General features: G+C 30.0%; 1 protein-coding gene across 1 annotated transcript; it reads left to right on the plus strand.

The window, feature by feature from the left end:
* The first annotated feature begins 6,768 nt into the window (after window positions 1-6,768).
* Window positions 6,769-11,425, plus strand: LOC111714286 (serine/threonine-protein kinase MPS1). The gene is made up of 7 exons (XM_023489357.1): window positions 6,769-6,816; window positions 7,808-7,930; window positions 8,259-8,357; window positions 9,009-9,074; window positions 9,989-10,093; window positions 11,041-11,098; window positions 11,332-11,425. The coding sequence occupies exons 2-7, from the start codon at window positions 7,811-7,813 to the stop codon at window positions 11,406-11,408; spliced, it is 525 nt and encodes a 174-aa protein (XP_023345125.1). The 5' UTR covers window positions 6,769-6,816; window positions 7,808-7,810; the 3' UTR covers window positions 11,409-11,425.
* The last annotated feature ends 636 nt before the right edge of the window (window positions 11,426-12,061 follow it).

Consider the following 12,061-nt stretch of genomic DNA (forward strand, 5'->3'; position numbering starts at 1 on the left):
TGACAACGGGTCCAAGATAAATTAACAAACCTGACCTTTAAACATTCTTTAGGCAACCTTTATTTGAGAAATCATTTAGGAAACCCATACTTGGACTTCTACCATCGATACCAAATATGAATGAAAGATAAATTAATCTCTAAAGGCAACTGCAAATAGAAAATGTGCCAAAAACTATTTTCCAATAATAATAAAAAAATATTAACGATGGCATGAAAAATAAGAATTTTCTATACTAAAAGCAATATACAGTGAATATGAATACATAAGTCATAAGTTTTTGATAATTCTAAAGAAACTTCTTTTTATTTTTAATTCAAGGTAAATGAATAGCCCTGAAATATGAATGCAATTGTTATATCAATATTAAACTCATTTTTCTGCGGCATTTGATCTTAAATATGTAATACGACATTATAAAAACTCTTGCTATGTATTGATATATCTGGGATTCACTGTATAAAATAAACTAAACATTGAACGTTATAACTACCTAATACTGGGAGTTTCAATATATATACTTGTGATTTCTATGGCTCAAATCTCTGGGATTTATACAGTAGGGATGTTCAAAAACTCCTGAATTCATGGAACATTGCTATTCGCATTTTATTTGATCTACCAAGAGAAACCCATAGATATTTCATTGATCTCATTTCTAATGTTCCTCATATTAAAACAGTTTTATGCACTCGTTTTGTACAATTTGTGACCAATTTATCAAATTGTCATAAGCTATGTATTCGACTTTTAGTAGATCTAAGTAAACAGGCTTTAAGAACTGTTTTATGTAAAAATCTTGAATCTAAGATTGTAATGTACAATCTAGAAATCTAATCAAGTTTTGCGTGAAACAAAATATGATATACAATCATATTCCTTTAGACCAAGAATGGAAATTACCCATTCTTCATGAATTACTTAAAGTTAAAGAAGATAATTTTGTTCTAAACAACTTTGATGATAATGAGATCGCAACCATGATCAACTTTTTATGTTCCGAGTCCGACTAGAAACTATATTTTTATAATATACTTTATTCTTGTTTTTGTCTTATCATATTCTAACATTTTACCTTTGTGTTCGAAATAAATCTATAATAATAAAAGAATGGGGTCTGTAGACTGTCTGATATGAATTAGTAATCAGGTTATGAAAAAAATACATCCCGAAACCATTGAATTTCCAAACTCAATTTTTTTCTCAGACACAAAGAAAACGGAAAACATTTCGGAAAGTCGTGGAAAGGGAGGTGGTGCTTCTCTGGACAGGACAGGACATGGTATTTTGTTTCATTATTCGTCACCCAGACTACATTTTTAATTAAAAAACAGATTTTGTACGGAAATATTGTTAAGGGGCTACGCAACTTAACATTTTTTTTTTCAAATTGGGACATTTATGATCAAAGTCTTAACTTCATAAAGAAAATAAAATTATTTAAAATCTAATAGTCCAGAGAAATATCACGTATTTTATCTAGAATAAATACATTACCTTTAAAAGATCATGGGAAGCTGTAATATCGCAACTTTTTTATTTCGAAAAATGATCTCCATCTCCAATGATTCTCAAATGAAAGATGGCTCCGCATTTGTTCTATAAATATCATTATTCGAAAGAAAGATCCTAAAACTGTTGAAAATGTGTCTGCCTAATTTTAAAAAAAAAGACTTTCGTATAAAATGTTCCCTATGGACGGCCAAACGGCTGGACCGAATGGGCTGAAATTTGTTTGTGGACACTCATGGGTAGCCTGGGGTGACTTAGGCTAAAAAATAATTTTTTTCAAATTTTTATTTTTAAAAAAAACGCCGGGCCGGGTATTTTTTAATTAATTCATTCATTAATTCATTAATTCTCGAAACTAGATCGAGAAATAATCGTCTTCAGTTAATTTGAAAGGTTGAAGACCTAGATAAATATCTATGGTTGAAGACAACGCTATTTTAAACAGCATGAGTATTTAGAATATCGTCTTTACTTTGGCGATAAAAATATAAGGGCGGGAGGGGAGGACGGCAATCCACATCAAATTGTCGTCCGAGCCCCCTCGAAACTCTCGTCCTTCCGTTATTATGTTTTTTAAGTGTCCAATCCTCGAAATAAAGAAAATAGAGCCACGTTAGATAAAATATGGTTGGTTGAACTAAAGTATTGCAATGATTACATCATTTTGAAACCTTCGAATTGATGAGAATGATGTCAAACCGTATTTAAGTAAAAATCAAATATATTCTGCAAACGTAAGGGTTAATCATAAATTGCAAAATATATATATAAGTTCTGAGCTTCTGCCATTCTTTATTTTTTGGAATAATCCGAAAAAAATCGATGGTTTTCAATATGATTAACAAAAGAAGATTTAAGTTTTCTATGAACTTGGATTAATGTGCGGCATTCTTTAATAGGAATATCTAAAAATGCGCGAAAAAATTAAAAAGTAATAAAATTTAAACGTGGCCGGATTGTGAAAAAAAAATTCTTCAAGAAAAAATAACATGGAAAAGAAGAGAATTTCGAGGTGGCTAGGACGAGAAAATGAGGAGACGGACAAGAAAATGTTCTGACTGGCCTTCCTTCCCTCAGCAGATTGAGAGGTTAAATTAAGATGAGGGGAGGAAGGGAGAATAATAGTGAAGGGGGTCAACATGGATATCAAGGGGGGGAGGGGAATTCAATGACCTTCAAATAATATTTAATACGTCATGAATGAGACTAATGAGGTACAATAGTCAGGATATTATTAGATCATACAGAGTGTCCCAAAAAACATGGGAATTCAGTGACGAATTCGATATCGTCTTTGTTATATCACAAAGTCTAATGATTATTCAATTACTGACTCATTATACTAAATCCATCTTAAAATCACTCATTAACCAATAATCATTATATACTTTGTGATATTTCAAGATGCAATACTCAGTAAAATTTGTCAAAAATTTCATTATAAAACAGTGTAAGAATTCAACACACAAAATATTAATCTTAAGTAGAATTGAAAAGATGGTTAGAGTTGTGTTTTTTTTTGCGTGACTTGGCTGAATTTTAAAAAATCACACTTTAAAGGCTCATTGCTGCCGGAAGAGAAAAAAGCTAATATGTGGTACTGAAGGGGAAATAGTGGTGGCTCATGGCCGCCTGCCTTCCCTCGCTCGTACAACCGTATGCAGTCAAAACATGAACAAACAAACTGTGAACATAGCAGACGAAACTCTTACAGATTACAGCTTTCTCAGTAGGTATCACTATACTAAATCAAAGAATTATTTGAAAAGACGATATCAAATTCGTCACTGAATTCCCATGTTTATTGGGACACCCTGTATATAAAACAAAGAACAGAGATTAGAATAAAAGGGAAATAAGACTAATCCTTCCGTAAGCCTGAAAAGGAGTTCAAAGTGTTCTGTTCTTGAAAATATGTTCACAAATTAAACTTAGTACATCACAATAATATAGTACAGCTAAATCATAAATGAGCCATTCATCGAAAGAATTTATCAAATGTCGTCTTGACACTTTTTCAATGAGTTTTATACTATTTTACGTAAATTTCAGTGTTTGCGAAAATAAATAAATAGCCATGAATATGCGGAGCAGTTTAAAGAGCTCCATATAATCATTTAATTTAAAAAAAATATCTGCAACATTCCACTATCAGAAATTAAGTGAAGCATACGACATTTGATGAATTCTTTCGATGTATGGCTTTATTAGGATTTAACTGTATGATCCCTAGCCATACAGGGTGTCCCACGAAACATGACAATTGATAAATATATATGAATGTCGTCTTCCATATACTGTATTAGGTATTAAAGGCTTTGTGTAGTTTATTTCGTTAAAAAAATCTTTTGCTTGAATATATTTTACTTTACGAAACTATGATGCTTAATGTTCTCATTGTAATTGTAAAGAATTTGGGTAAAAATGATAAAATTCCCTTTAAACGTTGTAAAATGAACAACACAAAATAAGTTTTTTTTAAAAAGTTTTTTGTCATATCTTTATTAGAGTTTGACATAAATTTCCTTTCGTAAACGATTAGCTTTTGTATGAAATTTCAAAAAAAAATTTATTTATCGGTTTGATAATTTTCTGATGTTCATCTCTATCTCTTTATATCTAGGATATCAACTAAAATCAATCTGCACGCTATTCAGAGATTTCTTTCAGTTCAATTAAACATCTCAACCTTACATTTAATAATATAATTTTATATAATATTTAATACAGGTATTACAGTTAAGGTCGTCATTAAGTTTAAAAATAAACTAATTGAGTCTGACTCTGTGCAACGAACTCAAATGTGTTAATCCCTATATATCTTTGCAGTGTAATGGTGTAAACATTTAATATTTCAAACTTAGACAATTTTATCTAATATAATTCACAGTTTGAAATATCTAAGGTGTACAAAATAGGGTTGCCAGGGGTAAAGGGATAAGAAAATCAGAGTTTGTGGTAAAGACTCAATAATTCCTTTGTGAAGTATTTTTCAGTTTCATTATTTGATATAAACCGTAAAAATTTGGTTTTAAAGGGACTGCTTGATGATTTCAAGTGACCCTTCATGCAAAGATGACAATGGCCGAGTTTAAACAGTGTTTTTCCAGCCACCCACCTCCCGATGGTTTCTTCTGAATAACTTAAAAACGACTTAAATTAGAATTTTAAAACTTCTTCACTTTTTCAACATAATAGTTGTAACCAAATTTTGCAAAAAAAAATTTTGTTTAAAAAAAATAGAAATAGTTAATAACTTTTTTATTAATTAAGCTACATGACTAAGACATATATATTTAAACCTCTTGAAAAATATATATAATAACAAGTGTCATATGTTAATATTTGTTAAAAGTAAAAATAACTTTTTTTGAAAATTTGTTCCACATACTTTTTGAACTTTTAAAAAATCCCCCCTTACACCCCAACCATTAAAGTTAGAGGTCTATTTTTTTAAAGAGCCGGCTTTGAAAATTTGGACAAAGGACAAAATTATGGGGGGGGGGGTTGAAATATCCCCTCCGCCCCCCTTCTATATTAGACAAAAATAGCCCAATCGGGATATGATTAAAACTTTTATCTGATCAAAAATGTGGAAGATATTTCTAAAGTTTTTTTTTATGTTTTTCTAGGTTTAAAAGTATTTAATTCTAATAATTCCTACATGCTTACCTGAAAGTCATTTACATAGAGAAACCACAATTGTAAATAATCAGTTTTCAAATTTATAAACGTTGATAACTATAATTCAGACTAATTCATATTCAAACTTTTCATGTAACGTTGTGAATCTTTCCATGGAGTGCCATTAAAATTACGCGTACAGTCCCTTGAAAGGGATATATGAGAATTTTGAAATTACGCTTTCAGTCCCTTTAAGGGGGAATAAGAAAATCTTGAAAAGATTGTCTAATACTAACATCAACCTTGACAAGAAAAAGAAAAGGTTTTCTTTGTGTTGTGAGAAACTATAATTTAAACCATCTTGTTTTTAAGTTTAACTGAATGGCTCCAAATTTCTACAATCCTCGAGAGCTCGCATTGAGTAAAAAGAAACGAAATAAAACGAAAAGAGACAAGGAAAGAGAAATGGAGAAGAAGTAAGTAAAAAACAACTTTGAGAGATTTTACTCCTCTTTAAATTCACGGAAACATTAAAGGGAGAGACATAAAAATAAACTCGATCAAATATAAGAAGACATTGGTAGAATTTATTAAATGTCGTCTTGCAGATTATTACTGTGGTTTGCCGCTGAGACTTATATGACATGAAGGATTTGTACGTAAATTAGCGCCCAATCACATGAAGCTGTTTTGACAGCATGGTTTATGCATTCTAAGGATATTTACTAATCCAGTCAAATAATAAATTTTGAAAATTTTGATTCACGATAAAAACTTTGACTTTAAGCAAAAAGAAATTTGGATTATGTTTACAAATATAGCTGTATAGCTGAGAGCGGAAAACTTTGATCGCTTTGGAAAATACAACTGACAGCTTCAAATTCAAATTCAAGGCGACATTACATAAATTCTTCGACGTCTTCTTGTACAGGAATTTCACTGTATTTAAACCGAGCGTGCAGTATTATAGAGAACAAATTTTAAATGTGTCGCTACAATACTGCACTCTTGGTTCAAATATGTTACCTAGCCGGTCTCTCCCTTTGATAAAAAAGTTAATTTTCAAGGAAACAATACAAAGTGAAGCAAATCTTAGATCTGTTAATTAATCTGGAGATTAAATACAAGATGAGAACCAGACCAATATTTAATCTGGAGATTAAGAAAAAGAGAGAATCAAGCATTGATCTTGATATCCCTATTCTAAAGTTTTCAGAGCTGAAAACTTTAGATCGGGGTATCCTTAATCCCGATCGGTTATTTAATCTGGAGATTAATAACAAGAGGAGACAAGTATTATTTAATCTGGAGATTAAGAAAAAGAGAAGATCAAGCATTAATCTTGATATCCACCATTCTAAAGTTTTCAGCTCTGATTATGCAAGTAGAACATTTTTTATCAAGTTCTTGGAAAATCATATTTTCATCAATATTACAAGGTTTTGTTTGCACGATTAGATTGAAAATATCAAGCTTAAAGTAGTAATGTCAAAAACATCTTTAGAAAACTGAGATTCATACATCAATTACTCTAATAAAAACCAAAATGGAGTACAGGGTTTCCAAAACATTTTTTTTTTTACTTTAGAAATATTTAAGTTTTAACTTACATTTTACAAATTCAGGGAAAACGAAGAAGAAGGTTTAACTAGTGAGGAGGATGAAATTTTATCAAAAAAGGTAAAATGTACAGGGTGAGTCAAAAAAGTGTGGTTTACGGCGCCTGGTGCAAAATTGTACCTTTTTTGTGCAACCCTCCTTAATGGTGTTTTTTCAATATTTTTAAAAATTTGCAGTTCCAATGGCCGAAAAAAAATCCAAAAAACCTTTTTTTCTCACAAAATCAAAAGTTCAGAGAAACAAAATGTGTAAATGAATTATTTCTATCGAAATCCAAAATTTTAAAAAGATTGAATCACAGAATCGCAGAAAATTTGCAAAATTGTAATAAAAAAATGCAATTTTCAGTTTTGGTCTTATTTTTACTGAAAATTTTTTCTTAAGGTTTCAATTAAACAACGTATATTTAATACTTTAGAATATACTAAGAATAAAGAAACTAGAGAATTTAAATAACTTTTCCTTAAAAATTAGACCAGAACTTAAAATTGCGAATTTTCTTATTATACAATTTTGCTAATTTTCTGTGATTCTGTGATTCAATCTTTTTGATGTTTTAGATTTCGATGGAAGTAATTTTTATACACATTTTAGCTTTTCTGAACTTTTGATTTTGAGAGGAAAAAAGGTTTGCGGATTTTTTGGGGGGCCGTCGGAGTACCAAAAAAAATTACAAATTTTCAAAAAATATTGAAAAAATACCATACAGAAGAGTTGCACAAAAAAGTACAGTTTTGTACTAAACGCCGCAAATCACACTTTTTTGACTCACCCTGTATAATAGTGGAGATTTGAAATTTATAAAAACGACTTCTGCCATTATCGATATTGTGGTTTTTTAGATCAATATTCATAAATTTTATCTTTATGAGCTTAAATTGATTTTATTGTATAAAAAAAATTGAGTCTTTGGCACAAGCTTAAATTTTCTAATCCCTAAATCTTTCAAACTATGAATTCAAAAACCAGCGCGTTTACTCCATCAGGTTGAAAAGATATAGGGACTAGAAACTTTACGTTTGTTGCAACGACTCTATTTCGAAAATTTCAGACTATGGTTAAACTTCCTGTAAAAAGTGCAGTGGGCAGAGAGAGTAGAATACGGCAAATGCAAAATCTCCCAATGTCGTCAGATAAGACTTTAGCAGCTAGACTAGCAAACCTTGGGCCTCAGGTGTAACAAGTTTATTTATCATTCAGAGTGTTCCAAAAAAAATGAGAATCATGTGACTGTCAAAAAGTGGTCTGCCATTTTCGTGCCTTAAAAATTAACAGAGAAAATATATTGTTTAAATATCAAAGAAAGAAAATTTCTGATCATTGAATATCTTTATTTTTAATTTTTTTAAACAAATGTAATATACACTATTTTGGAAAAATCAAAAGCTACATACGATATTTTTAGATATTTTTAGTATTTAGAATAAAAGTTCAAAATTGCCAATTCTCACACTTGCGCTTCAAAAAATAATTTTCAAATATTCTTAACACAATTTTGTCAGGTTAAAAAGGATGATATGGGATCAAACACTTGGATGGCTTTACGTAAAAGACTGATTTCTGCGAAAATGAAGGAAGCATTTTCCAACAGTTACCTTCAGGTTAACATTTTCCAACAGTTACCTTCAGGTTAACATTTTCCAACAGGTACCTTCAGGTTAACATTTTCCAACAGATACCTTTAGGTTAACATTTTCCAACAGATACCTTCAGGTTAATATTTTCCTACAGATACCTTCAGGTTAAAATTTTCAACAGTTTGCAGTTAGGGTAATATTTTTTAATAACTTAGGTTTATATTAGATATCTTATTTAAGATTGTTTTGAAATTATCTTAATTTTAATTTTTTTAATTTGATTTTGATCGGAGTATTGAATTCTTTAGTTTAGACAAAAAAACTTTTATCCTTTTACTAAATCTTGAAACATTATTAAACAAAACATGTAGATTATGAAATGTATCTAGCTACACTGCAGATTTCTTGTTATGCATAGATATATTGCTTTAATAATTTTAGTATTGTGTATGGTAAAAAAAGCAAAAAATATCAATAAAGCAAACAAAATAATTTTTTGTAAAAAAAGTTAAATTCCTTTAAAAAAGTATGCCAATTACACTATTACAATGGTTAAAAAAATGTTATTATGCCAATAATAATTGAAGATCCTTTTTAAACCTTATTATTTGACTTAAAACTTTGAGTTACATTCTAATATTCTTTTATTTGCAGATGACTAATCCAAATGTTTAGATAAATGGTGTTAAATACACGATCATAAAGAAAGTTGGTGATGGCGGTTTTAGCAGTGTATATGAGGTAATATTATTTTTTTTAAATAACTTATTTTTGCCATCTTTCTACAAAAATTCCTCTCAAGATAAGGTTATGTAAAATTTGTCTCACAAAAAGATGTTCCCTAATCTCAAGATCTCAATGAAATGTAATAAATCTTTGAATTTTTTAGATCTAAAATGTTTTTCTTTCTGTACGTCTGTTTTCTTTAAATGTCCGATCTTTAAAATGTCTATTTTCCATCTATGAAATGTCCATCTATAATATGTCCATCTATAATATGTCCAACTATGAAATGTTCATCTATGAAATGTCCACCATTGAAATTTTTTTGTTTTAAAATTGTGGTTTATGAAATTTCCAACATCTGTATTTATAGTAACTGTAAAAGTATATAGGTCACCCTCTATTTAGTAAGTGGCATAGGCCTACCCAATTTACAATGATACACTTAATAGCTTTGTAGGCACTAGGCACAAACACGAATAAGATATCCATTTTTTTTCTTTGCCAATTAACTTGAACGACAGAGAAATTGTAAGAAAGGTAAACGGAATTTAAGTCAGAAAACGACGATATCTTCCAATTTATTGATTGTTTATTTTTATTTATTTATTGATTAAAAAGGTATCAAGATTCAACGGTACTGTTGAAAATCGGGCATGCCACTCTAAAAATGGACGCTCGCTTGAAATTAATTCTATGGTCACTTAAAAAAAAATTTACTTTTATTTATAAATGAATTGAGTTTTTGCCACAAACTCTAACTTTCTAATCCCTTTATCTTTGCAATCTGCTGGTGTAAACCTTTGTTATTACCAACTAACTTGATCTAATAGAATTCATAGATTGAAATATCTAAGGTCTACGAAATTGGGTAGCAAAGATATAGGGGTTGGAAAATCAGAGTTTGTGTCAAAAACTCAAATCCTGTGTAGGTGTATAACGAGGAAAGGAACTTGTTTGCAGTGAAGGTTGTGAACCTGATTACTAAGGACGGATTCACGGATAAGGATCTTATGCATGAAATACATCTGCTCAAAGTAAGAACTTCAATTTTTTCAGATTAAAACACGAAGACGCTCTGATTTTCCAAAAAAAAAATTTAGAAAGATGGTGAAATTAAAGTTTTAGACAAAACGATATTAGTTATATAAACATCATCTTATCTATATACATATATAAAGTAGTAATCTCAGTTTGTGTGTTTATATGTCCAATCATAATTAATGGCAACCTGTTAGCCAATTTGCCTCAAATTATGATTTGGGAACCCGGTAGAACCCCAAGAATGCTATTAGCTCAGTTTAAAAGTTTAGCAGATTGACTTATAAAGTGAAAACTAAATTTTCTGGCAAATCTGGTCATAACTGTATTCCGTTGAGCCAGACAAATATCTTCAAATTGCGCTAATATGTAATTGTAACAAATCTTTAATCTGCAAAGCATAAGCATGTCTAAAGAAACTATAGAGAATAGAATATATATTAGAGGGAATTTAGAGAATCTCTCGGTATGAATTTTTTCAGTTCCTTTCAGCCTGATAGTGAGTTCAAAGTGTACCAGTCATGTAAATGCTCACAAATTATATGCAGTAGAGTACATTAATTTAGTATAGACTATTCATTTCAATTTCGAATTTTTTAAAACTGCTAAATAACTTTATAAAATGAATTAGGTGAATAAAAAACATCATTTGATTTATAGTTATAACGGAAAATCATCGTTTGTAAAGTGAAAGGAATAGAGTCTATGTGAAATGATCATTGGTCATCCAGCCTATTTCATAATTTGGTTTTCTTTTAGCATTAGTTTTAGATTTTCTAAAATGATGTTCCAGGGCCCAAAAGGTTATATAGCACAAATATGTGAAGTAAACCTGCAGTATGGAAACAGTACAACAAAATGGCCGTTTTACACTTTTTTCTAGTAAATTCCCCTCTAATATATTTTCTATTCTCTTTGATAGAAACGTTTTTGAATTTTCTAGAGCCTACAGGACTGTGATAGAGTGATCAATCTGAAAGACTGGGAACACAGATTAACAGGTAAGATATATTTATTGAACCCGGTCCTGTCTGGGCTATTTTTCTAATTTAGGCTATGCAGGAAGAAAAAAAAATCAGCAAAATTTGTTCACAATTATGATGTTGAAAAGTGAAGACTTTTAAGCCTACTAATGTAAACCGTTTTAAAGTTATTTAGAAAAAAACACGCCCCCTCCCCCCAAGCCGTGATCAGGGTTAAAGGGATTGTTCCCAAATTTAAATTTATAATCTAGATGAAGAGGATATGCTGTATGCAGTCCTAGAACGAGGAGATACAGACCTTGCTCAGATTCTCAGGAATTCAAGTTAAGTTCAAATTTGAAACTAATTTCTACTGGCCTTAACAGGACTGTGGATTTACTTTTAAAGTGTTATAAAAAATTGCAACCATCTTAAAATGTGTAAGCTTAAAAATTACAGTATTGCCTGGTTTTTGTAATTTGATCTAATAATTTCAAATTACAAATTATAATTATTTAAAATATGACTTATCTATTGGGAATTAATTTTTACAGTGGTAACCAGAGGACATTAGAATCTGTATTGGCTTCCTTTAAAACTAAACGTCAAATAAAAAGAAACATTTTTACGGGACCTATGTGGGTATCCTGGCTAAAAATGTTCGAATTTTTTACTTCAAAATTTAAATTTGGTCATCATTTTTCTTTTTTTATCTAGCGCTTCAGCTAGTTATTTCTATATAATAAAACCTCGCTCAGATATCTTATATGTTAGCTAAAATTAGCCAAACGGCTGGATCTATTTGGTTGACATTTGGTTTTAGGAAACCCATGGGCTATGGCTACACTGGGTGTAACAAAGGCTAACAAAATCGATTTATTTTTCAAATTTCAATATTTTAAATTCGATTTTTTTTCTAAGTTCGAAATTGCTTTTATTATGTTTTTAAAATTTCACTATTTTCTTGGTAACATTTAATTCTATTTTAGAGATAAGGAGCAT

Source organism: Eurytemora carolleeae, unplaced genomic scaffold (assembly GCF_000591075.1).
Source record: "Eurytemora carolleeae unplaced genomic scaffold, Eaff_2.0 scaffold1548, whole genome shotgun sequence".
NCBI lineage: Eukaryota > Metazoa > Arthropoda > Copepoda > Calanoida > Temoridae > Eurytemora > Eurytemora carolleeae.